The sequence below is a fragment of the Anastrepha obliqua genome, chromosome 5, assembly GCF_027943255.1.
Source record: "Anastrepha obliqua isolate idAnaObli1 chromosome 5, idAnaObli1_1.0, whole genome shotgun sequence".
Lineage (NCBI taxonomy): Eukaryota > Metazoa > Arthropoda > Insecta > Diptera > Tephritidae > Anastrepha > Anastrepha obliqua.
Window position 1 is genome coordinate 41,436,919 of NC_072896.1, and position 27,610 is coordinate 41,464,528.

General features: G+C 36.7%; 1 protein-coding gene across 4 annotated transcripts in view; it reads left to right on the forward strand.

Moving 5' to 3' along the window:
* The window catches only part of LOC129246876 (leupaxin), a 114,651-nt gene that overhangs the window by 6,838 nt on the left and 80,203 nt on the right, over nucleotides 1-27,610 (forward strand). Inside the window, exons 1-2 of one of the 4 annotated variants that reach the window (XM_054885581.1) lie at nucleotides 3,444-3,493; nucleotides 24,235-24,459. The exons of 1 other annotated variant lie outside the window; for it this stretch is intronic. In XM_054885581.1, the coding sequence (XP_054741556.1) occupies nucleotides 24,375-24,459 (85 nt within the window). In that variant the 5' untranslated portion in view covers nucleotides 3,444-3,493; nucleotides 24,235-24,374. Of the gene's footprint in view, nucleotides 1-3,443; nucleotides 3,494-24,032; nucleotides 24,460-27,610 lie in introns of those variants that run through there. 2 more of the 4 variants (XM_054885583.1, XM_054885585.1) reach the window with 2 other exon arrangements.

Genomic DNA, 27,610 nt, shown 5'->3' on the forward strand with positions numbered 1-27,610 from the left:
TGCGTGTGCATCATTTTGGCTGTGACTTCATATTTGCGTATAGGTAAATAAATATTTTACGTGCTTGCTTTTGTCACGTATGGACAATACAATTTTTTTTCTCTCAAAAACTCACAAATATATGAGATGAAATAATGATAACAACAAAAAATGGTTGGGGTAATACATTTGCAAGATTTTAGCGTGGTATTGCTAGGAGTGATTGCTGCATCATTTTGACTGTGAGCCACTACATATCAGAGACAACTACAGTTTGCCTAATAAAATGGTTTTTTTTCTCCTAGTTCACTCCGCTCGGGAACATAGGGCCTCCATCGAACGGGGTTCTGGACTGTTGTTTTTGCGCCGTCAGCATCTGCTGGGAATATCGACCTTCTCCAAGTATTTTTTGTCCCACCGCGACCTCTGCTCCCTTGCGGGTTCCAGTCCAGTGCCATTATCGTGATGGGCTTAGAAGGCTAAAAGTTGTACTTGGGGATACGGTTCGACATTAAACAACAATATCTCATAGTGTTGCACATTTAAGTCGAAATATTTCGAAAACGTACTTAGAAAAAGTGTTGTCGGATTATTAGTTCAACATTTGTAGTAGCTTTTGTTGTTTATGCATTTTCTTTTCATTTCTTCTCCAAACAGTTCATCCGATTAGCAAAATTTTATATATTTCGTCATTAACGCAAATAAAAACAGGAACGGCATCTTTGGTCGTTATGTAAACATTGAATAACTTCATTTATCAATCGATTGATTAGAGTGGACATGGCTTTGAAATTCAGTAAAATTTTAACCATGAATCGCTTCATACCGAATCAGCGCACCGAAATAGTGATGGAGTACATTGAAAATAGTCGTTTGTTAACTCGACGTGCAAATCGCCCAAAATATCCCGGCCAACAAGAACCGACTGGCAACACGTCGTTTGTTCTTGAATTTCGTTGAATACGGGGCAGTGGGAGACCATCCACATGACGTCCATCGACGGCCAAGACATTACAATGACCATCATTTCCATCTTCATTCTTCTGCAGAGAAGGGAAAACGGTCGATGGGAATCGATATCGGTGGATGTTGGCTTGTTATGTATGTCTTCCCACAAATGTCTGAAATAGGTCAGTGCGCTATGTTATACCGTAAATCATGCAAGGCAGTTTCTGCCACGAAAATTCCCTGGACACGCGATGCCAAAAAACACCGACATTTTCTGGACCTCCAGACCTCTGCCTCCTCCGGAGTTCTTTTTGTGGAGTTATTTGAAAAGCCAGTACGCCTCAGGTTTTTTCAGTCTTCACAGTTTTTATTCAAAATACGACTCTCAACAATTATATGTGAAAAATTACACCATTTAGATAAAATCAATCGATTCATGAATGCCGAATCGTTGAGAACGTCGAGATATCGATGTTTAAAATCGCTCAGCACCAGTTTGCGCTACAGCAGCAATATTCTCAACAGAAAACCAAAATTTTAGATCTGTCTACTTGTCAAATGTCAAGGATGACATACCTAAGAAAAGGTATATATTTATATACATATATAATTGGCGCGTACACCCATTTTGGGAGCTTGGCCGAGCTCCTCCTCATATTTGTGGCGTGCGTATTGATGTTGTTGCACAAATGGAGGGACCTACAGTTTCAAGCCGACTTCGAACGGCAGATATTTTTATGAGGATCTTTCATGGCAGAAATACATTCGGATGCTTGCTATTGCCTGCCGAGGGGCGACCGCTATTAGAAAAATGTTTTCTTAATTTTGGTGTTTCACCGAGATTCGAACCTACGTTCTCTCTGTGAATTCCGAATGGTAGTCACGCACCAACACATTCGGCTACGGCGGCACCTAAGAAAACGTACCGTCTGGCAATTATTCACTACTGACATTTGGGCGTCACTTTTTAAAGACCTTTTATTTATCCTTGAAATGGTACTGTTTTGGAGAAACGTAAAGGGTTTTCCAATAAGAGGTGTTATTTTGATATTCAAAGAAAAATGCTATTTTTAATATAAATGATCGGATGTTTATTTCATTATAAAAAAGAAGGTATGCCGTTAATAGTGGAAAATAACATCAGGCAAATGATCACCACGACCACGCTTACAGGACAATATCCTTTTCGTGAAATTTTCCATAAGCGAATTGCAAAGTGGCTGCCCTATGTCCTCGATAGCCTCACGAATTCCATCTTTGAGGTCTTGAATCGAGCATAGGTTGTTGGCATAGACCTTCTCTTTAACATGACACCAAAGAAAAAAGTCACAAGGTGTTAATTCACAAGATCTCGGTGGCCAGTTGTGACCTCTTCGAGAGATAACACGGTCCGGAAACTTTTCCCGTAAAAGATCAATGGTTTCGTTGCTTGTGTGGGACGTAGCGCCGTCTTGTTGAAAATAAACGTTGCCCAGATCAATACCATCCAATTCCGCCTATAAAAAATCGTTTATCATCTCTCCATAGCGCAATATATTCATTCATAACACCTGTTATTGGAAAACCCTTTATAAAAGTTGTGATTTAACACCAGAAAGCTAGGGTTCTTTGATCTTAGCTACTAGAAACAGGCACTGAAAAATACGATTACAATAGGTTTATCAAAATATTTCATTAACAAAAAATAGATCATTGATGTAAAAAAATAATTAATTTGTGAAGCAGAATTTTCCTGCTGGCTCTTGTATGATCCATGATTGTTAGTGTCAAACGAAGAAAGGGACTTGAACTGTTGAAGTGCGTGGTCGTGGTCGCAGCTGCATTGAATTGCTTTGCAAAGCCACATTTAATGATGGGGTTATTGCCGTTTAATGTTCCTGCTGTTGTTGCATTCTCATTTTGATATTTTGGTCGTAGGCAAAATTGTTTGTTCATATTATTGCCGGCCGTCTAGTTTTTGTTGTTGTTGTTGAAGAAAGTCTGTGGGTTGATTCAATTGATAGCAGGAAAGTGTTTCGGTTTTGGTTTTGTTTGTGGTTTTTGAGCACACAATGACTGCCACTGTATGCTCTCTGTGTGCGACGTTTGAGTCTTACGGCCTCCACTTACCAATGCTCTTGACGCGCGCATTTACCTACTCATTTACTCGCAGAAAGTGTTATAACACATACATATGCACTTTTCTATGTAAATACCAGAAAGCGTTGATGACGCCGCGAAAGTCGTAAATGCAAAAGCGAACGCGGTCGCAAACGCCTTCCGCTGAACCCAACTAACCCTTCTCCCCAACGCAGCGAACACAAAAACAACGCGCTATCTATCCATACAGAGCACGCGGGCGTGGGGGTTATCAGTTCTGTCGACGATCTATTGTTGGTACGCATATTAGCTGGTTGTGCACTGCTGGCGCTTCTGCCTATGATCAGCGACTGGTGGTTTGGGTAGCAGCCGTCGACCGACGGCTGACAGTTGCTGGCAGTATTGGCGTTCCTAGATAAGCGCGCACATCGCATCTAGCGCGTACTCGTATCGCGCATCGCCTATTTCACACAATTCAGTGCTTTCTGTTAGTAAATATTTAAAATGCAATTTTTAATAACTCAATGAAATATACGGAAATGTTGTTAAGTCGAGCAAAAAATAAACAATAAGAATCGGCTTAAAAAGCCGTCGCTGTAAGAGCCTAAAATACAGTGATTACCCTTTGATGTTCGATTAAAACAAAACAAAAACAAAAAAAAAACCTTTTGCTCTTTTATGAATAGCTTGAAGCTGATATTTTTCTTTACAAGCGGGATGCTCACAACAATTCTTAACGCTAATCTACAGATGCTAATTCAAATATTTAATTACGTAATGTACCTGGAAATGAAATCATTTCAGAAATTTACTAACGTATAAAGATTACGAATATACTGCGATTATAATAAACAGCCACAGATGAACCAGTAGCGACAGTGGATACCAAAATATGCACATACATACACACATAAATGCTGGATTGTTAAATGGCCAAGTGTTTGAGCGCAAAAATGAACCTTCTTTTTAATTAAATTAATAAATCAAAATAAAATTTAACTACGATATGCTTGGCGAATGTTCTGTTTATGACAATTAAAAAAGTAATCCCAATACGTGCGTGGACGTTTATATTCTTTACCACTTTGTCGCTGAATTTTTTTTTATTTTTCTCCGATAAGACAAATAATATTGTAATAAAGTGCGATGAAATAGGTGGAGTTACTATGGCGTATGATATAAGCAACTTTTCGCCTACAGTTAAATATTAGAATCTAATAGCCTAGATAGACGACGGCGTTAATCGGGATTACCGGTGGAGTTATTTCTGATTGAAATTGTAGTGTTCCAGACGATTGTTACGTAGATTTGTGAAGCGCTGATTTATTTATTGGAGAGTTTTGTCAGTAAAAGATGGATCGCAGGGGACAAATACTGGTATTAGCTGCGCTGATTCATTATTATTTATTAAAAAAAATCTTAAATTACAATTTCTCAAACTGCTCTGAAATATCAAAACAAGTATTGTAATTTCGAACGTGTTAGCGTAAACTAGTATTGCATCCAGTCTTTCTTGTTCTTCTCTGTAAAAGTTTCATTCTTTTTCATTCACAAGAGATTATTAACTGCCTTTTTTTTGGAAATGCTTCTATTGAAAATTTCTCTAATCCGCTTAAATTATCAGAATTAAGTCTAGTTGTCAATCCGCATTAGTTGCACTTAATTCCTGAGATAATTTCGAAGTAAGTCGTTAATCCCGGTTAACGCCACCGTTTGTCTAGGCTATAACTTTGCTTCATTCAAAGTACACACTGCAAAAAATATATGAGACCTCAACATTTTGACCAGTTTTGACTTGTTTCATTTTTTAATGCTCATATTTTTATTTTATTATAAAAGTATAGCTCATTGTCTAACAAAAAACCATATAAATCCAAATCTCAAACTTTATACAAAAATTAGAAAAAATTGTGCAAATTTCTATCAAAATTTAAAACTTTTTTATCAGCACAAAGGGGAAAAATTGGTATGCAATTTTATAGCCCATTGAATTTTAGTACAATAAAGTGCAAAATTGAAGTTGATAGATAATACCGTTAATTTTTTATAATTTTATTCATTGATGGCGCAACAAAGTCCATATAATAAATCCACTACTTCTTTTTATGTATATATTTTTTATATTAAAAAAAATTGTTTCCCTAAAAAAAAAATGTTTCGTCACTCACTTCAAAAAAATTGTTCCTTAAAAAAAACAATAATTCGGAAATTTACTTCACTTCAAAACATTTTTTCCCTAAAAACAAAATTATCCAAAATTTACATCACTTCGAATTTGCCTTTCTTATCAGAAAATTTAATGTTTCTTCTAATAAAATTTAAAGAGCTAAATAACTATGTACTCGTTTTTGTTTGCTTATTCTGACTAAAAATTTTGGAATTTTGATGAAAATTTGTCGAATTTTTATAAATCTTGTACAAAATTTGAAGCTTGGATTATTATGGTCTTTATTATACAGTGAGCTATATTTTTATAAAAAATATACATATATATAATATATGTATATGTATATAGAGAAAAAAATATTTTATAGAAAATTTAAACTAAATAAAGAAATAAATGGCTGAAACTTGAAAATGTTGATGTGCTACATTTTTTTGGGAGCTGATTTTCGCGCACAATTTTCAGGTGGTATTGAGAACTTCCTGTTAAGCAAAAATTTAAACAATAAATAAAAGAGTTTAGTAAGTAAATTAAAAACAAATATAATGAAACAAAAAACTATGCAATATGTATAGCAATATATGTACAGGGTGGCGCAAAATTAATCATGCAATCGCGTTTTTGAATAACTTTTTCATTAAATGTATACAAAAATATATTGAATGAGGGAATTCCTTATTTTGACCTTTACGCCCTCCATTGCTTGTCTGTTTGTATATTGCAGCTGCCACGAAATATGACTGATGTACGACATCATTTTCAAAAATTATAAATGTTCCGATAGGATGATTAATTTTACGCCATATTGTCAATACTATTGTGTTCACAAGGCATCGTAAGAGTCGAATTATTTTAGCTCGTAAAGTTTTTAACGGTTAAATAAATTTTTATAAGGCTCAAAACCATAACAAGCTAGTTTTTGACTGTGTGAAAATTCATCATACGACTTGTACGGTGCCTTGCGAGCTCCCTAAATAATATCTTTAGCCGTTTAATTTTATGACTCTTACGATACCTTTGTGAATACCCCAAATATATGTAACTAAAGTTACATGTACTAGAATTGGGTGAGCTTCTCTTAATGCTGTTCCACTAGTGGAAGGGTCTGCATAGCTCCACGCCGCCTTTGAACGACAAATCGTTTTTATGACAAAATTGTTGATGGCAGGAATGTACAAATGGGTTTACCATTATCTACCGAGAGCCAACTACACACTCCCTGAATTTATTATTTATTTGCTGAATTTATTATCTCAGAGAAACACCAAAAAGTACGAGAAGATTTTTCGGGTTAAATCTGGTACTTCTTTCAAATTGAACATAAAGATAAGACTGTTCACTGCCATATGGTTATTTGTAACTTTCAACATTTCTTATTCAATAATGCGAACTTTTGCCTCATTACGAAAAATCGCAATTTACCTGCCATTCATTTAGCAATGGCTGCGGTCCAGTATCCAAGTATGATATATTACTTCTTCAGGACATAATTCTAACATAGGGCCCGTTCAGCTATCGAAAATTGGTACTCTGAAAAGTTTATTACGCTGATATGGGGATTCAGAGAGATGAAAGACGATGACAGAGATATTAGAGGTCAAAGGCCCGATTTCTATTGCCTTTCGTTCCATGTAAATATTTCATACCTCTTGTTTTAATCTGTCCGAACAAAAAGAATTTTTATATGAAAAAAATAAAAAATAGGTTTAATTTTTTTAGAAAAGTAGAAAATTGTTTCTTAGGCAGCACAGAACAACTGGCGGCATGACTCTTTATTAGATTTTGGCAGTGAAAATTCATCGGTAATCTTGACATTTTGACAAAGAGAGAATTTCATTAACACTCAAATTTGTTTGTGATGATAAACTGTTCATTAGATAGGGCTAGTTTACTGGGGCGGCAGCCCTTGGTCGGGAAAAACCCGAGTCATTCCAGTAACGTAGAACCGGCTGCCATAAATAAACAACAAGTGACAGATACCAAATGCCAGTGACAGAATTCCCTTAAAAACTTAACGCAAAATGTGGTGAATAGCAAATCGCTCAACTCTTATACTGTTAGCGTCCAAAGAAAGTGCACGCCACATATTAACAAGTTTTGACTATTTATTTATATTAATTATTTTTTAATTTCAATTATATGTTCACAAATAAATAATTCATACTATAACAAGAAACATATAACAAAAGTTTAAAACTTTGTACGAAATGTATACAAATTCGGCGGATTTTCATCGATAGTTCAAACTTTTTACTCTTTAGATAAAACTCAGGTATACAGTTTTATAACTCATTGAATTTTGGGATAATAAAGTGGAAGTTTGAAGTGGCTCAAAGATCGCATTGATTTTTCACAATTTTTATTTGCTGACGATGTTGGATGTTTTTTTTTTATAAAAAAAAAAATGTCAAGCATGCATTAAATGGTGAAAATATAGAGTGATAAATAAGAAAATATTAGATTTGCAAAAACGACGACACAGTGTGTGAAAATCCACTTGTACTGACCTGCGAGCGTCTAGTGAATTTATCATTTTTACTAGCTTGTATGCCTTTTTCTCGATATAAGCAGCAGACCACTTCTTCGACTATCTCTCGGGAAGTGGTCATTTTCCCCCATTGCATGCCCCCTTTTCGCTGGTTTGACAAATTCTCCGAATTTAACAGGCCTATTTTTCAATACTTTTCAACCAGCTCTCGCTAATGAATTACAGCTGTTCCCATGCCAGTAGGTTCTTCGTAAACGGAACGACCCGGATTAATATCTGGCGAAGGACTGTCACTTCAGCAGCATTCCCCGCACATATGTGGGGAATTTTTATGCTGCTACAACAACAAATGAAGTAGAGCATTGACGTAACATTTAGGAGGTTCGCTTGATTATTCAGAAAGGTAAAATATTTCTGTTTACGAAGTTTGAAAAAAAAAATCTCACCTCTGTCCCATACCGGCTTGTCAACAATTTTTTGCAGCAGATGCCGAAGTCAACTCACAAGGTAAAAACGATTGAGGAGGGCGATTTATTGTCTGTATTTTTCGGATTTCACAATTTCAGACGCTTTTACTCACTGCTGAGCGGTTTGCTTTTGGACTAGTGCAATATGTACTAGTCCCATACTAGTCCTGAAACAGGTGTTTGTTTTACTAGTTTAGGTTTTTTTTCATTGTGGCTGTAAAATAGAAACGCATTTCTCCAAAGTGGGTTTTACAAATAGTATTTATATATGAGTACCTACATATGCACATATATAGGTTTGTATGAGTTTTGTATGGCGTTTGAGATCATACACTTCAACGAGGTTTGGAGGCGTTATGCAATTATTTTTACAGCCGCATCGAGTCTGTTCTCTTTTATTAATTGAAACTGTAATTTATTTCTTTCACGGTCAAACTAATTTACTTGCGTAGATAAACGACTTTCTGTAGGCATTTCACGACTTAAATATTTTATTGAAAACTAAAAATAAAAGCGGATCTAGTAATTTGATATTAGCTCTCCGACGTGCCTTTGCATTGAATGTCAAATGCGCAAAATATTACCCAGATCAGAATAACACTTTAGATTAGTTCCGGTCTATGCTCTTCTTCGGAGATATTTTGTTTAGAGTTTTTAAGAGTTTAAGAGTAATCGTGCAAACATTTTATTTAGAAATTGCTAAAGTGTCACTCTTTCGATGTAAATGCAACGTAAATGACTTATTCGCATTACAAATAGATTTAACGCTATGCTAATATTGGTCGTCAAAAGCATAAGTCAATTCAGGGAAACCAATTTTAGCATGCCCGTTTCCGTTATTACTCATATTACTACGAGGGTTGCCTTTTATATTTCGCACCAAATAATAAAAACACTGTCAAATAATAACGAAAATAGCTTTATTGTTTTTCAAAATATTCTCCTTGAAAGTCAATGCACTTTTGCAAACGCTTGAACCAACTTTCAAAGCACTTTTGCCACTCACAAGTGGATACTTCCAAAAGAAGCTGTTTAAAGGCTTTAACAGCTTCTTCAGGCGTTGAAAAGCAGTAACTTTGCATTTTATTTTTGATATTTGGGACAAAAATAAATCATAAGATGTCAAATTAGAGCTGTAAGGCGTATAACCCATTAATTCGATCTTTTGAGTGTTCAAAAACTCTCTTGTGTGAGCCGATACGTGAGAGCTCGCATTGCCGTGGTGAAGGATGATTCGTCGTCGGCGGTTGGTTTTGCTTAATTCTCCGAAAACTTCTCACAATCAAAATGATTGTGCACCACTTAGAATTGACTGTTTTAAGTATCTCTAGTAGAATAATAGCGATATGGCCAGATTTTCGGAAAAAACAGACGACAGTTTGACCATTCGCTTTGAGGTGTTTCTTCCGCGAACAACTTTTGTTGAATTAAGCTCATCTTGGAACATTCATATTGAAGTTTGCTGATTTGTGACTTCCTTATTTACTTAGATCCAAGATTCCTCACCTGTTACGATGTCATAGAAGTGTTTCGAATCACGTCGACTGAATTTCTTCAACATTTCTTTACACCAATCGACACTAGTCCTCAAATTACGCGGTATCTAACGAGAACCAATCTTCATGCAATATTGAATGTATCCTGGTGCCACTAATGCCCAAGGATGCCTCTATCTTGTAATATGTCACATGACGGTCCTACGTTATGAATTGACGCACAGCATCGATTGCTTCTGGCATAACAATCGTTTTTAGACGGCCCGAACAAAAGCGTTTCACAGTGGCTAAATATGGTGCTTTAGCGTCTGTCGTGTCGAAGTAGGTTGATTAGTGCACTTCTATCTCGATAATCCACCTCGTAAATCGTAGTAAATCATCGCTCGAAAATTTTCACGATTTGGGCGAGATGCACTTTCAACTTACTGAAAAAAGAACAAAAAAGCTCGTAAGTGAAAACGTTATATGAAAGAATTTCGTTAAGAATGTCGAATCACAGCTCATTACACGTAGTAATAGTAGAGAGTAATAGTCTTGCGTATTGTAATGAAACTAAAGGGATCAAACTAAGAGATGTATTTATTTGTATACAAATAATTTGTATTAATTAAATTCAGGGTGTTAAATTTTTTTTTTTTAATATTTAAGGAGGTAAAATAGTTCATACCAAAAGAATAAAAACGTCGTAAAAAACATGGACTCGCAAACTCAGCGTTTTCGAGATGTGGCATGTTATTTTGTTTTGTAGCTCATTTGTCACTTCCATGTTTTTATTACTTCTCCAACTCACCATAATTGGCTGATGCCTAGTGAAATTATTTGTAATGAATTCGAAGAAAATTATCTGTTGTCAACTTTGAACAGAGATATTCTGACGAACTATGGAGATTAATAGACGTACCAACCATGAATATGAGTTTTAAGTTTTCTTAAATATTTTATTCAACATTCGAAGCATAATTCCATATCCAACAAGTTGACGCCATTTCGTTTGCTATGCATGGCTCTTTATTCTAAAGGGTGATACTCGGTTCACAGCCGTGAAATTTTGCTGAAAACATCATTTTATTTAATGTGAACATTTGACAGCAGCTATTGCCAAAAATAAAGCAATAAAAATAATCAAAACAAGAAAATTTAAAATTAAAAAAATGCCGTCATTGGAAGAAGTGGCTTGCGTAGTGGGTGCAGAAATGGTGGCATTTTTGATTGAGGCGATGAAAACCAGCTTCTTACTCTCATTTGAGTTTTGGGTATTGCTATTATTTACGCATCCCTCTATTAACGCAAATAATTATGGTATGAAAAGAAAAAGTCAACCATATTTTAGGCAAACCTATTTTTGATCAACCCTATTTTGATTTTCAATTTCAAACAGTGATGAAAAAATGTTGCTGGCATTATGTTGCGAACTTTTTCACAGCGTAAACAGAGTACAATTATGTCGTGAAATGTCATGCATATTTCACACCCAAGCATTTTATATGGATTTTGATAGCTATTTCACGTGATTTGACAGCAAAATATTACGCCTAATGCAAAATTAATCCACAAGCTATTCGTGTATGATCGTCACATCGTATATTTGGAAGAATTCACGAAAGATATTGCGTGATGAAAAAAGGTCAAGGGCGGTATGCTGAAATTTCAGCACAAATAGAGCATAATCTGGTAATGAATACGCGCGAAATATCACAGTTGTATCCTCGGATATACAACGGGCAGTAAACATAAAAGTGGCAGAAAAAATGTTTTCTTAATTGCAGAGTCGCTGACTATTTTGGCATTTTTTTATTGAAGACAGGCCCTTTGTCTCTGCCTTTTCTTAATTATTGATAAGCGCAAGCCATGCCCATACTCGTATTTCGTAAGTCTGTTGAGAATTATGGACTTTGTGATAGGCGAATGCAATTTCAGTATTGATCATCAGCCCACTTCATTTTTTTTATTGTGGAATATTGGCCCAGTAATCTATTATTTGACTGAAAAGTGCTTATTAATGCTGACGACAAGGCATATGTAGCTTTCTACGGAATTCTATAGCTGACCTTATCTACAATGCCGCATGCCCTCTTTCTTGTGCAGCTATTCGTTTCTTTAAATTCTAAAAATGCAATTCAAAATCGCTATTAAGTTATTCTGATTTATGCTCTCGCAGTGAGTCTATAAGTAATAGCATAAAATAATAAATGTGGAGGCATATACAGGGTGGCGCGAAATTAATCACCCTAACGGAATATTTATAATTTTTTTCAAATGGCGTTGTACGTCAATCATATTTGACACTTGTGAACTATACAGCTGCAGTATACGAATATACAGACAAGCAATGGAGTATGTAAAGGGCTAAATAAAGATTTCACTCAAAATCATTGCTTGCTATTTAGTAAAGAAGATATTAAAAACAAAAATAATTAATTTTGCGCCACCTTGTATACTTTTAGTTTGGAAGTTTAGGATTTAGGAACCCCTCGTGGACGTGCAAAACATAAAGCAAATCGTTCCAAGCAATTTGTTTTTACTTCAGTGAAACATAATCCCCAACAACACTTGACTCAGTGGACCGTTACTCCCCTCTTATGCGAGTTGAACAACTGCGTGCACTTTCCACTTACACTTTCATGCACACACATTATGCACGGCCTGAGAAGTGGCCAATGCCAAGAAACTTAAACAACCATCAGTCACAAGAAGTTTCAAAATTAGAAAAAAATCAGCTCTACCTCCCTCATAAATATGTAAGAAAAGTCTGTCATTCTTAGAAAACTTTGTACTTCATATTCAATTGAGTTAATTTTGTGCGTCTAAATGTGCTTTCATTAATTGTATGTGAATACTGATGTACATATATATGTACAAACAAACGTACATGTATGTATATATGAGTAACTACATCGGGTGTTTTTTTTAGAGTGCCATACATATTTGTTTCGTATCCTCAGACAGTGCACGGCCACCGTATCCAACGGCGCAACCTTTTAGTTGGTCACTACTTCATTGCTCACTGCGGTCATGAAACATCAAGTGAAAGAAACAAGCTTTTTTTATCATAAAACCAATTCCCATTCGAATGCTGCTTCAAATACCTAAAGGGCTTTCAAAAGACGCACCGTTAAAATAAAGCATGTAAAAATTAAGATTCTTTCAGGTTTCACTATTTTCATTCAAAATACGACTCTTAGCAATTATATGTAAAAACTGACATCACTTAAGTGTCCACCATGAACTGCCATACGAGAAGTAAAATTTTCAAGGACTCGCTCACACATTACCTCATTGAGTTCAGCAATCTCTATCCGAATATTTCATTTCAGTTTTGGAATCGTTGTTGGCTTGTTTACAAAGTCTTTACCTTTCAAGAAACGCCAGTTTGGGCGACCAGTCCTTTCTCTATACTCAACAGAACCAGTTTCTTGAAATTTTTACAGTAATCTTTGAATTGTTGAGTTATTCGGACGATTATTTCCACCAAAAAATTCGCAAATTTTGGGATATGTTGATCTTGAAGAACCTATTAATTAACAAGATCTTCGTGGTAAACATTTTATTTTGATTTCATTGATATTTATTTATTATCACCGTCAATATATGTACATTCGGACAACACGACCTAGCCAATGGAGTCACTGGATCTTTATTCGCAGCACATTGTCTATGTCACCGTGAAGTTCATACAGTTAATTATTCCATCGCTTCCGATACTCGCCGTCGCCAACGCGGAAAGCCCCAAAACTTTTGGACGCGTCAATAATATTTGACGATATTTAGTTTCTGTACCATTTTTGGTACCACTTTTTCCAGCATAATCGGTCTTTTATTGACTTAAATTCCTCAATTTCAGCTAGTTTTTTATTATTTACACCTGATTTTACACATCTCCACGAAAATTGTCCATAGATCATCAAATCACAAGATGACCTAGGTTATCTAGGCGATTAAGCTGATGGTTTCACGCTCAGTAAAGTTGCACCATCTTGTTGGATCATGCCCGATTTTGCTGGAACCATTTGCCTTCATCTACGTACAACAATTTATAGGTAATTGATGATTCGTCAGTGGACTACTGTCAGCCCAGACACCCACGCCAGTATGCGCCCACGCCAACAACCACCAACTGCTTAACTTAAAGTCTTCTCTTTCGAATCCATTGTTTCCCTTATGTTAACAAATCATTTAGTATATCCAAAGCTCGCGTTCATATTAGTGGTTTTTTCGCCAGAAAATTTTAACTGTAAAAACGAAACAACGAATTGTCGTAAAATTGCACATGAAACTTAAAAAAAATTCCTACTAAAATTGAGCTTAAAAGCGGTAGAACACGATTTGAGGAAGAACCGAAATAATTCTTCTGCGCTTCATTTCGCATTGCCTGCCAAAAGGTTTACGAGTGTTCGTTGGGTCTAGTGCCGTGCGACTTCTATCTAAGAAACAGGTGCAAGCTGCATTAAAAGGGGCAAGGCTTGTGTCGGTTGAAGCTGTAGGTATGTGCAAGTGTGGAAGTGGGAAAAAGGAAGTTGCACACGCTAAATGGAAGATTCCGAAGGATAGAAGAGAGGTGCACATATATGTATATACGCTCCGGCTCTGAAAGTATTTGATGGGAGGCCAAAAACGCTTAAGCGTCAATTAAGAAGAAGAATTGGCGCGTTTATTCTTTTGTAGCCTAATAGGTTGGTGCGTTACTACCATTATGAAGTGCGAAGTTTCGAAATCCCGGGCACGAAACTCCAATTGATAGAAAACGTTTTTTCTAAAAGCGGTCGCCCCTCGGCAGGCAATGGTAAACCACCGAGTGCATTTCTACCATAAAAAAGCTACTCATAAAAATCATTTGCCTTTCGGAGTATGGTTAAAATTGTAGGCCCCTCCATTTGTAAAACAACATCAAGACGCACACCACAAATACCAACAATTTTACACCGCCTCCAAAAGGCAGCACGGATATTTTTCGTGACAGGAATGTTTTAGCAGGTTTGGTTTTGTCCGTAGAGGGGCGACCGCTATTAGAAAAAACTTTTTCCGAACTCGTTAAAACCTGCCCAGTCTCGCAGGGCGTAATATTAGGTATTTCTTCGATTTCTTTGTGTTTTATTGTATTTAAAATACCATTTTGTCATTTAAAAAAAATCACCCCTTATTCGCGTTGCAACATATCTACGTTTAGCCGCAGAATGCTAAAAATATGCTTTTACATGTAAACGATCCATCGCTTTCGCCGAGCTATCAAACCACTTGCATTTCCGTCTAACATTGCCAGAAAATGCGAAGTCGACGAGAGATTGACGGCTTTCATCGAAAGTGAAAGAGTGAAGGGACAGAAAACTTTTGAATTGCTTTCAAACAATGCAAAGAAGTATAAAAATAGTGAATTAACATTTTATGAGTTCATATACGAGGGCAGTGTGATAAGTACTGTAACCAATACATAGTGGTCGCAGTGGGCAGTGCCCTAATAAGAATGATAACAATAATGCACAGGTAGCAGTGCCAGCTTCTAAGCCTTTCGTTCGAACTGGTTGCATTTAGGGCCACAAGTGATGAAAGCGTCCCAAGTGATGTATGCAGGTACTGTAAAAAATCATTCCAGGAAACTGGAACTAGAACACCTTGTACGAAATCTCGGGTAGAAAAATGCTATATGTAAAACAATTAGCAAACAGGCCACCACACTTTTTATGGGGTTTACAGACATAGAATGGGAAAGTAATTTGGTGAAATTCAAAAATTTCCCATTTCTGCCTATGTCAGTGATTATTTTTTCCACCAGTGTGCGCTTTTTTCACACTTAGTTTATACCAGCAATATATACATACATACACACATTTGTGAACTGATCCACGCAGTTGGCGCTGATGAGGTCAAAAAATATTTTCATTTGCCAATATCGTAAACAAATCGGTGAACATTTAAGAGTAGTCAATTTTCTATAAGCTCCATGTTTACTTTCCAAGTATGAATGACGTCGAGCAATTCATAAAATAAATACGCGCTTTTATAAATAATTATCTATGTATGTGCATATGTTGGCCCTAGGCGTGCTATTCCGCATATTTACGCACAAATGCAAACAACAGAGGAAATTCCTGAACGAAGTTTATAGAGCAGAGTAGGCGGCTGCTATCGGATGTGGTAAATGGCTGAAAGCATATAATTCACTGTTCTTACACATTGTTTAAGTTGATTAGAAAGAAAAATGGCCATGCTTTGGAACGCTTTTTGGCGATAAGTTACAAATTTTACGCGTTTTTTTAGCTGCATGAGAACTATCGATATCGATGACTATGGTTTGACAGCTGAGAATGGCGAACTGTGTTGACATTTCTGTTCAGTGAGGTTTGGCAAGTCATCACAAATCGTTTAGCGTTAGAACAAAGTTTCGAAATTGTGGAAGTTTTCTTTGAAAAAAAGAAGAAATCTGTTCGCGAAGTTCACAGAGCACCGGCGGTATTATCGGCCTCTGTTTCTTTCGAAATGAGCCATGCTGAATGAATGTTTGTTTCCAAAAATGAATTAGCTAAACATCGACAAGACACTTGGCTCCTACAAGACGGCGCAACTTGCCAAAAGTCGCGCTTAATAATCGATTTATTGCAATATTCAAGCCATCATTGACGAGCTCCTCCTTGTATTTCTTTTCTGCGACTTAATGTTGTTCAACAAATGGAGAGGCCTACAATTTTAAGCCGACTCCGAACGACAAATGGTAAGCAATAAGAGCAGCTTTTTCATGGCAGAAATATACTCAGAGGTTTGCCATTGCCTGCGGAAGAACAACCGCAATAAGAAATAACTTTTTCTATCATTGGTTATTCCATGCCCGGAGATTCGAACATGTGTACTTCATATTGGTAGTCATTGCACTGCCTGTGAATGGGAAGCTGTTGGTTATTTCCCATTTACTTGAAATAGAACAATAAAGAGGGCGCAAAAAGTTGTGCAAATACAGAATGTACATTTGAAAGTTTCCCACGACTTTTTGGCATAGTTCGTGCTGTACATCGTTTATAAGGCGCTCTTCAGCTCTTGAATCATCTCGGGCTTATTGGCATATGCCATACTTTTCACGTATTCCTAGAGAATGAAGTTCAATGGTCGAATTGAAAAGTACTTTTGCTAAAAGAGTTAGCAGACAATACTTTTTTTGTTGTCCCACAAAACGGGGGCAAAACAGGGCTTTATAATGCCCTAAAAGACACTTTTCCGCAACGGATTTGGAGATCGGGCCAGATCGAAAGAGAGCGAAGTTGTCTAGTGATGCTCTTTCGATGTCTATCGAAATTTTGTATTGCTGGAATGAATCCGAGACGGCCCATTCTTTGATTGACGCTACTACACAAACCGAACAAATAGTGCAGTTTTATTTAAGCGTTTTGTAATTTAGGTCATATACTGATTGTCGTGTGTTTCACCTGGGAAAAGAAACGAAAGAAACCATCTTAAGAAACGACTTGTAAAACTAGATATGTAAATTGAAACTCCACGTCAATCAAACACTTTCTGAGGATCAGATTAAAAATTTGGAGGACTCAATAAAAACAATTTATTCGACTTGGGGCGATATGGCACAGTTAATACCCAAAAGTCTTCTGAGAATAGGAAAAATATCTTTTTTGTGGGAAACTTATAGTTTTTAAGATATGGGTAGATTGATGGGATTCATGTCTGCGCACTGTGCCAGGCTGTCAAAGAAAGGAGCACCCAAATGACCTTAATCGTCTAGCTGCCACATCCGGACTGAAAGGCACCCACAGCTTCTACAATGGGGATTAAATGGTAAACCTATCTTTTCCGCGTATGTGCCAATCATTCAATGACTAGTAGATACAGCGAAGTGTTTGGTAATTGAATGGCGTGGAGTGCCCAGAACTCTCTGATTCCGGCGTGTATTGTACTGGGGCCAAAAGGTTTTCGAAATAGCACATGAAGAAATGGGTATCCATCTTTTCTGTGCTTTCCTGAGTAGTAAGTTGTGCAATTTCCCTATAACAACAGTCAGTGGAATGCTGATGACCGGGTAGGAGGTCTCTGAGCCCAATTAAGGGAGAACACCACTGTGACCCCCTGTTTTTTATGCCGTTTTTCAAGAATTTTTTTTGTGGGAAAAAAAGAGATATTTCAAATTTTTTTGTTTTGTTTTGTTTGTTGTTTATTAAAGATACATAACAAACTTTTTCAAAATTTTCAACCCCGATGGTGGCGCTGGGGAAGCTCCCGCGTCAGGTGCTGTGGCTTCTGCAGTGATCCGCGGCACGCAGCAGAACTGTCTTCAAAGTCGATCTGAAAAAAAATACCGAGTGTTTTCGTTAATAATATGATATTTTGAAGAGAAGTACATAGGGATTTGAAAAAATATGGATTTTTAAAAAATTGGAACGCTTTTCAAATTTAAGGTCGATTTTCGAGCAAAATTTCTCTTCGAAAAAAGGCTATAATTTTTTTTTTTTTTTAGATATCGAAAAACCCCTATGTACTTCTTTAGATAATCTAGTTTTATCGATGCAGTCCAAATTTGAAGTCGATCGGATAAGAATTGCTCGAGTTCTACTGCGTGCCGCACTCAAAAAAGTGGTTTTGAGAAAAACGTGTTCAAAGTTTGAAGTTATGCGATAAATTGCGCTGCACCGCTCCACAAAATATTTAATATCTCCGAAAATAATTATTTTTTCGACCTGGGACAAACGGCATTCTATTCTTAAATGTATTCTAGATTTTTCTAGATGGTTTTCAAAAAATCGATTTTTTGAAGTTGTCACAGTGGTGTTCTCCCTTAAGTCTCCTTCCTGGCAAGCTCATCAGCATTTCCCTATGCCCTGGAACCCAGATCGGTGAAATGTTACCTACACACCTTGAGATTTAAAGAATATAAATAGTTAAGTACCATTCATAAAAAAAAACATAAAATTATACTAAGGTAAAATGACTTTTTTAAGGGGAGATAGGGGATAAACTTATGCCCGTCTTTCGCTTACTTCCAAACTGCATCAATGGATTCGAAAACAGCTGCCAAACTTGACACAATCTTTTATTATTGAATCGTGGTATATTCAAATAAAATATAAAGTAATAAAATAGCTTATAAATGTTGATTTCTCTACTGTTTAAAATGTGTGCTTTTGAATTTCTTTCTCAATAATTTAATTTTATAGGTTTTTTAAAAATGAGTATATATGTACATATATCTCACTTGTTGATTTTTTTGCTTTGAAGCCGGTTAATTCCTTTTCTGCAGAGCGCGATTGCATCATCATACTTGTTTCCCGAATTCTTAAAGATGCATCCCATTAATCTCATTTCTCTCTCTCTCTCTCTTACGTTCCACACACTGCACCTAATTACACCACTGTTCGGTGCAAATCTCACTTAATGATCGTTTAATCAACAACAAAAAAAATGTTTTTTTGCTTGCTTATCTACAAAGATTTAAATGTACTTACTTAAATATGCTTTTTGTGCAAACCAAAAAAAAAAAAAGCGTTGAGTCACAGAATCATTTACTTGCGCTCGTGAAGTTGCCCAACTACCGTGCGGCTAACACAATTCACCCAAGAGAGTGTCGCAATATGAAATTCACACTGTGCCACTGATGTCGATAAAAACAAAAGACTCCATTTGCGTGGGCCAACAAGTGCCGCGGGGCGAACTAGCGAGACCAGCGTAGTAGTAAATTAGAAATTCAATCACAAAATTTTGTTTTCATTTCGTTCAGAACAAATATGCAATATGTACGAATAAATAATAGAAGAAAAAACGAAAATATATGCTTTAAAAAACACATATCTTTGTATGTATGTATATGCATACCCAATAGACATGACGATTGGATTCAATTGGGGGAAAAATTGGAGAGTAATGTGACGTATTTTTCAAACTACTAACGTTGATTTTCAGCCACCGTAGCCAATGGGTTGGTGCGTGACTACCATTCGGAATTCAGAGAGAACGAAGGTTCGAATCTTGGTGAAAGACCAAAATGAAGAAAAAGTTTTTTCTAATAGCGGCCGTCCCTCGGCAGGCAGAGGCAAACCTCCGAGTGTATTTCTGCCATGAAAAAGCTCCTCATAAAAATATGTGCTGTTTGGAGACGGCTTGAAACTGTAGGTCCCTCCATTTGCGGATCAAAATTAAGACGCACGCCTCAATAAGAGGAGGAGCTCGGTCAAACACCCAAAAAGGGTGTTATATATACATATATATATATATATATATATATATATATGACGTTGATTTTCAACAGTACTTTCGATATAGAATAAAAATTTTCTAATTAAAAAAAAAAATGTTTCGAGAAAAACTTTTTTCCAGTTTGATGTTTTGAAACACAAAGTCTTATGCTAGATATCAAAATCAGTAAATTTTTCCATTCACAGCTTTTAATGTATTTGTTTTCTGTGGTTTAGGTCGATTAAAGACTCATACGAGAACGTCTTTACAAACAGAGAGAATCTTTAAAAACATCCACTTTTGAACTTTATATTTTTTATTTTACATTTTTATGCTATTATTCATTATTATGGAATTGAAAAAACTTCGATGTTCAGCAAATATTTTGTTGATAGTTGGTTGGTTGGTTCAAGTGGTGATTCTTCCAGAATCCAACTAGCGCTCCCGCTCCATTTTGTTGCCACATCTTCGTTACTAACTTGTTTAACGGTTATTTACAGCAAGCCTATATCCAGTCTGTGCGGTTTAGCAACCTTATTAGGTAGTTGATGTCTAAGCCAGACAGTTCGAGATTCTCGAACAGCGGTTGGCCCAGGGTTAACATTCTGTCCTTCCATAGGGCAGGGCATTCACAGAGGAAATGGAAGAATGTTTACTTTTTCTCCGATTGTTTACAACTATGACAGTATGTGTTGTGAGGGATGCCCATTTTGGCGGCTTGTTCTCCGGTATACCAGAAGCCAGTTGTGACTACCGTTAGTCTCCAGGCGTCCCGTCGTTTCATGCTTATTAATGCCGACGATTGCTTGAGGTTGTAGGTGGGCCATAACGTCCTGCTAATTTTGCATTTCCTTTGGTCTTTCCACCTACAATCCGCGATTCGGAGGTATTTTTGGGAAATTGTACTCTTGACTGCACCTAATGGTGTGAATACCGATTCTGCAAGAGCGTTATTCATGGCAGATCCCCTTCCTGCCAGTTCACCTCCTTTTTCGTTACCTTCTATGTCCCGATGTCCCGGGACTCAGATTAAGGTAACTTTATGGTTTTCACTCAAGATGGTGAGGCTATTCCTACTTTGTTCCACCACATTAGAGGTTGTAGTAGCCGAACTCAGTGCCTGGATTGCAGCTTGTCTATCCGAAAGAATAGCGATATCTATTGCCCCTAAAAGAGAAATCTGTGATTAGTAGCCTACAGGCTTCCCTAATTGCTAGTATTTCCGCCTGGAAGACACTGCTGGTATTAGGGAGACGCACACATTTCTCAATTTAAGTCTGTGAGAATATATACTATCTCCAACACCGCAGCCCATTTTACTGCCATCCGTATAGACTGTAGTGTCGAAGTTGTTTAGAGAGAATCCCTTATTCAATTCTTCCTTAGATGGAAAGAGAGTGGCAAAATCCCTATTGAATGTTACCGTCGGGACGATGTAGTCCGTTCTGACCGAGATTAACTAAGTTTGTCGCAATAATAGACTAGCATGACCATACGTTTTTTCTCTAAAGCGACCCGCTTCATTTAACCTAAATGCAGTCATGGTTGCCGCCTTCTTAACATGTAGGTCTATGGGAATAACGTGTGTCATTGCATTGAGAGCCTCTCTAGGACATGATCTGATTGCACCGACCATTATTGCACAGCACAGGCTGATCTTTGCATTCGGCCGAGTAATTTGGTATTGTCCATCTCCCTAGAGCTTTCCATCAAACTACGGAACCATTGTTGATAGTAATTTATTATAAAATTATGAAAAATTTAGTAACTTTAAAAAATTCGAAAAAATGCTCTTAGTTTCTAATATACAAAAACAAGTTTACATCTAACAAATTATTTCTTCCTCCAATAGTAACGTAAAATTAGCCAAATTTTTACATTTATAATCTAGACCGAAAAATTGTGTCGACCGGTGTAGTAATTGTGTTTCTACCATTGAATTGAGAATCCATGCATCGAAACTCAACATAACCTCGATTCCCCACTACACTAATTGCATGGAGGACGATAAGATGGAATTATCTCCTTATCGGTATCTACCAAGAATGATAGATTACCAGGTTTGGCCATCTGAAGCAAAAATTGGGAGAGTAAATTTGCCTCCCACGTCACCGGGGACTTGGCAGCAGAGTTCTGTCCAATCAGTCGTTGTGCAGACGGCAACAAAGTGTTGGGGTTCCTAATTAGCGTTCCCACGACAGTCGGCTCTACGTAACCGGAACGACCCGGATTTATATCCGGCCAAGGACTGTCACTTCAGCAGCATTCCTCGTATATGCACGGGGAATGTTTATGCTGCTACAACAACAACAATAAGTATTGGGGGTGCTGGAAAAGAATGCCGTTTTTTACAGTAAATTCGAGTAAAGAAATTTCTTACAAGTTTTTCTTTTTAAACAATGATGTAATCACCCTCATTGGCCACAACCACTTTTTCAATGCCGGATTGGTAAAAATCAATTGGTTTTTCCGTAAAATATCTGGAGATGGCATTTTTCACTTCAACCAAATTGCGAAATTTCTTATTTGTTAAAAAGTGTTGCAGAGAACGGAATAAATGGAAATCTGCTGGCGTAATATCGAGCGAGTATGGTGGGTGAGGCAGTACCTCCCATGCCAATCCATTAATTTTTTCCCGCATTTTTCTTGCGAAGTGCGGCTTTGCTTTGTTGTGTTGCAAAATAACGCTTTTTCTATAGATAATCGCTGAATACTTTCCAATATATAATTGCATGAGTGATGGCTGAGTTAATTTGTTTCGTATATGACCTACACAAAGTAACAAATCGCTATTACAACCCCTGTTACGTCAGAAAAGCAGCCGATTCCTTCAAAATCGCTGAGAACCGGTTAACGGTATAATGTTGGTCACACCTTTGCATTCTGCAAATCGTGGGTATCTACTCCTCAGGTGGTCTATTTTTTAGCGGCTAAATTCAGATTACAGGTTCATTTTCTACACTTGTCTAATTTTTCTATCAGCCTGCAAGTAAGACCCGATGGAGAAAATAATAAGGTGATGCCGATCGTGGTACCGCTACTTTGCTCTCAGCGGGGTAATTTCTTCTTCTAGCATTCATATTCGCATATTCGTGACAGATTCACATGTAACTGCACCAATGTGACGTCACGCACTCTGATGGGTGCAATTTGGTTTCTATCATTCTTGCAAGTAAGATACCTTATCCATACAGTTTTTGACATGGGATAATGGATCGCAGTTGGTTACAGGGTGACATGATGAGCATGAATGAGAATTAAAAATATAGGAAACATGTCATTTAACGATAATTATTATGCATTTCCATTTCAAAATGGTGAAAATTAGCACTCCAATTTCATATTTCTAGCTTTTAGTACCCCTTTTGATATTTCTGCTTTTCCAAAAGCGACACTTCTTTTTTTACAAGCGGGCACTCTGTGTTCGAAATCAAGTTAGTTGGGCACTTATCTCACTTGTAGCTCTTATAAGTCTAAATATTTGCCGCCTGAGGCGCTATATTATCATGCAGCGGTTTGTCATCCATAATTCTTGGTAGTACCAGACATATCCTTTGTCTCTATCACTTTTTCCTCCCGTATCAATATTTTTAACTCAACTGCCTATGAGCGCTCCTTAGTGGCAAACTGGACCCAAACAGCCAAATATATTTACTTGAGATTATAAATTTATCCAAGGTTACATAAATACATACATACATATTTTTGGTGTTTGTTGGGTATTAATATCTACGTAAATTAATAAACGAAGGCAAGAAGTGTTGTGTGCTGCTGCGTTTTGTTGCTGTGTTGCCCGCTAACACCGTTGGCAGCGACGCTGGCTACTTGGCCAACTGCCCGCTTCCAATGTTGTCGCATCAGATTCATGAGACTGCGATTGCTATTCTAACTGCATATTGTTCCAAGTTGTTTGGCAGCTTGCCTGGCCAACAGTCTGACAGTATACGAACATGCTCACTCTCTAGCGCTCCGCTCCCACTTGTTATACATATGTAAGTATTTATGCAGGTATGTTTGTGCCTATATGTCGCCGACGACTGGTTCGCTTAGTTGATTAAAATGTTTTCATTTATTAACCGAAAATAAAAATTGTATAATTTTCTCAGTTTTTTCTCACTTCAAAAATATATGAGTAGTACATACGTATTTATATATGCCAATAAATATCCAAAATTTCGTGAGATCGCAGTGAAGCGTTGATGGTGTGAACACCGTGAACACCAGATGTCAGAGATCTTTGATCTACCGGCCGCAAACGACTAACGGATAAAACAATCGATCGAGTTCACGCTTTGTCGCCTCATACATACATACGTACATACGTTTATTTATCGCGCCAAGTCGGTGGTTTGTGACCGTGGTTATCAAGTGATTTATCCTTGTCGTGTAGTCATTTGTCATTTACGGAAAATTCGTTCAAATTTCTTATTTTTTAATGAATATCTTTAAAAGTGTATATTGGCTGCTTTAAGTGCTTAGTGGCATAAAAGAGTGATTCGGAAAGGGATTTCGGATAGAATAACGAACGATTTGAAAAATAAGCTCACGAGTAAAATATAACCAAATTTATATGACAACAAGATAAAACCAAAATGGATAGAACAATGTATGGAAAATTTGATCCAGGTGCAAGGCAGCCATATCGCACAATTCGAGCGAAAGGAATACAACCCGGATGTAAGTAGAATGTGCGTGTACTTAACGCCATACTTAAACAAATATTTAATAGTTATTGGGCACAATTTTTGCCTTTAAAAGTTAAAATAATTTGTTAAAATAATTTGCAATTGCAAAAATCGTTCACCTGTATTAAGTGGTGGGTTTCATGATTTCCACCTACAGTGGCTCAATAAAGAACTCGGACATACTTGGCATGCAGTTTCATTTTCAAAATTTTTGTAAGAAATGCAAGTTAAATATTTTTATTTTTATATTTTTCTATTGGGTATTCAAATAGGATTTTAAAAATAGTAATAATAATTTACAAATCCATTACGTCCTTGTTATTAAAAATTTATCATGCAGCATTCACAAAATTAGTGTCAAAAAAGAAGTCGAACATCTGGCATTATTGCGATTGTTTGGCACTTTAAACAAGGGAATCCCACAATTAATTTGCTCTCGGTAGAACAGCGCATAGAAAGAACCAAACGTAATAAAGTAAAAAAAAATTCAGTCGTGTTTTGTTGAATGAAAGCCCAAATTATAAACGCGGGTGTGGGTAGACAGCGTGGAAAAAGCTTATTTGAAGTCAGAAATTTAATTATTAGTCATCAAGAAAAGTGTAAAACCGTTCGGGAAATCGCAGAAATAGTGGATAGACTCCGTTCCACTGTAGACGACGTGCTAAAACGTTTTAAAGAAACAAAATCCGTGGAAAATAAAAAGAAATCGGGACGAGAAAAATTATTTTCGGACCCAGATGAACGGTGGTTAGTGCAACAAATTGAGAAAAATCCAAATGTGAGCGCTTCTAAGCTCGCAACAGAAGTCGTCCAACGCCTTAATATTAACTGAAACTCCGGAAGTATGCTTAAAGTGTTGTGAAAGAATAACTATAATGGAAGAGTTGCACGAAAAAAAACATCCATCAACGAGATTAACCGACGCAAGAGAATAAATTTCGCAAAGCGTCATGGGAATAAGGATTTCGAGTGCCGATGAAATCAAGTTTAATATTTAGGTCAGATGCACAATCATATGTGTGGAGAAGACCTATTGAAGAGTTGCTGAAAAAAACTTACGTCCGACAGTAGTAAACATATGTTTTTTGTAGTTTTGAAAGATACCCTTGAAGAACGAAAATAAATGTAACACATAAACGCATTAGATTTGCATTTCAATATATACTTTTTGATTTAAAATCAAATCACTTGGGTGTCCGAGCTCTTTATTGAGCCACTGTACATAAGGTGGCGCAAAATTGATCATCCTATCGGAAGATGTTCAAATTTTGGCAAATGAGCGCTGGAGCTCTTAGTATTTGCAAAAGAAAGTTCATGGACCGAGTTGATTTAAAATAGCGCACCAAGACGCACACAAAATTGTAGAAGTTTAGCCAAACGCCTAATAAAAGATTTCCGCATGCACAGTATTGTGAAAAATATATGCAACCGCATATAAAAGCGTTGTTGTTGTTGTAGCAGCAATACTAAAAATAAAACCGTTGTTGTTGTTGTTGTAGCAATATAAACATTCCCCATACTTACATGCTGCTGGAGTGAGAGTCCTTGGCCGGATATAAATCCGGGTCGTTTCGGTAACGTAGAACCGACTGTCGTGGAAACAAAACAAAAAAAGGCATTCCATACGCTTTTCCGGTAGCTAACTATCTTTTGTCATTAATTTTGGGTACATGTGAATCTAAAAATAACAAAAAATATGGCTGTTACAATAAGTATTTTTCGAAAGCGTGTTGACTTTAATATTTTGTCCAATAACCATTGCTTTACATTACTTCCTCACGTCTTTTGGCATAGAGCTTGATAGATTTTCAGTTATTGCAAATGAAATGCATCCATATGTAAACTAAAGTAGTAGAAAAAAATATTTTTCTGGGGATTCCTCGCAGTGAAAAAGTGAGAGAGGTTGGCGAGACAAGCATTCACTTTGGAACACAAGTCACATTCTATGTCATCGCTGGACGTCGTTCTCGAGCAATCGTTAGCATAGCGGACCCATGAAACTCTCTCTGGTGGTTAGGGAAGCTTCGAAATATAGAAGTTGAAAAGCAAGCGGGAAAGAACGCCATCCTCCTTGGTTTATCCTTCTGTGTTTTGAGTTCTGGTCTGACAAACTTGTCGACCGCACAAGTAGTTCGCGGACTGCATTCAGTCTCCAAATGATTTTCAACAGCTGTTGAAAATCATCTCGTAGCGTGGAATGGCTGACTGTATCGAAAGGCTTCGTTAGGTCCAACGCTTTTAACACAGTCTTCTCGCAGGCAGTTTTAGTTAGATTCACGATTAACCTGTGTGTTTATGGCGGTGAGTGTATTGGTGGTGCTACCGTGCACTCGATGGAAGCCATGCTGAAATCTTCTTAAATACCTTATTTATTTTCCAGTCAAGTGACTGTTCCTGCCAAGCAAGTACGACCATATTTTTTATCATTCAACCACTTCCTTATAAACTTAAACCTATGACAAAGGTATTTTTCTACAGCATAAGAATTATATACCTTGTGATCCCGAAAAAATGGACAATTGTCATAATTTTTTTTAAATATGTTTTAGAACTTTTATTCAACTCTCGAAGAATACATTTTGGTGTTTTTATTTTAAAAAATGTTATTATTTATTGTTGATATCGCCCTTCCCCGAAACGCCGTTTTTTAGAAGAGGCTTGCGGTGATCACGGTAGTGCATGAGCAGCTCAACTGAAATCAAAAAAATTAAATGATTATTTTAGAAAAATGTTTTAGTGAATCTGAACGGTTAATTTACCCCAAAAAAAATTTTCTCGATATGAAAACCGCGTTGCACCAAAAAAAAAACGATTTTTGAAAAATTAAAAAAAAAGTTAATTCCAGCGAACTATGCAAATATTTATAAAAAGTCATCCGTTCAGAGGTTGTAACTTCGAATAGTTAAAAAAAAAGTTTATGGAAATCGGTCAAATAGTTTTTGATGAATAATGATCACCGCGACGATAATTTTCAAAAACACACGACTTCGAGATAATCGCGTCTAAAGTTTTGCGTGCACTTCATTTATGGCTAATTTGCACGCTTCCACGGTCTGTAACTTTCGTTCCAGTTCTTATAATTTTTTGAATTTATATTTTTAAGATGATGCACTTTTAGAATATGCCATAAAAAAATTTTCGAG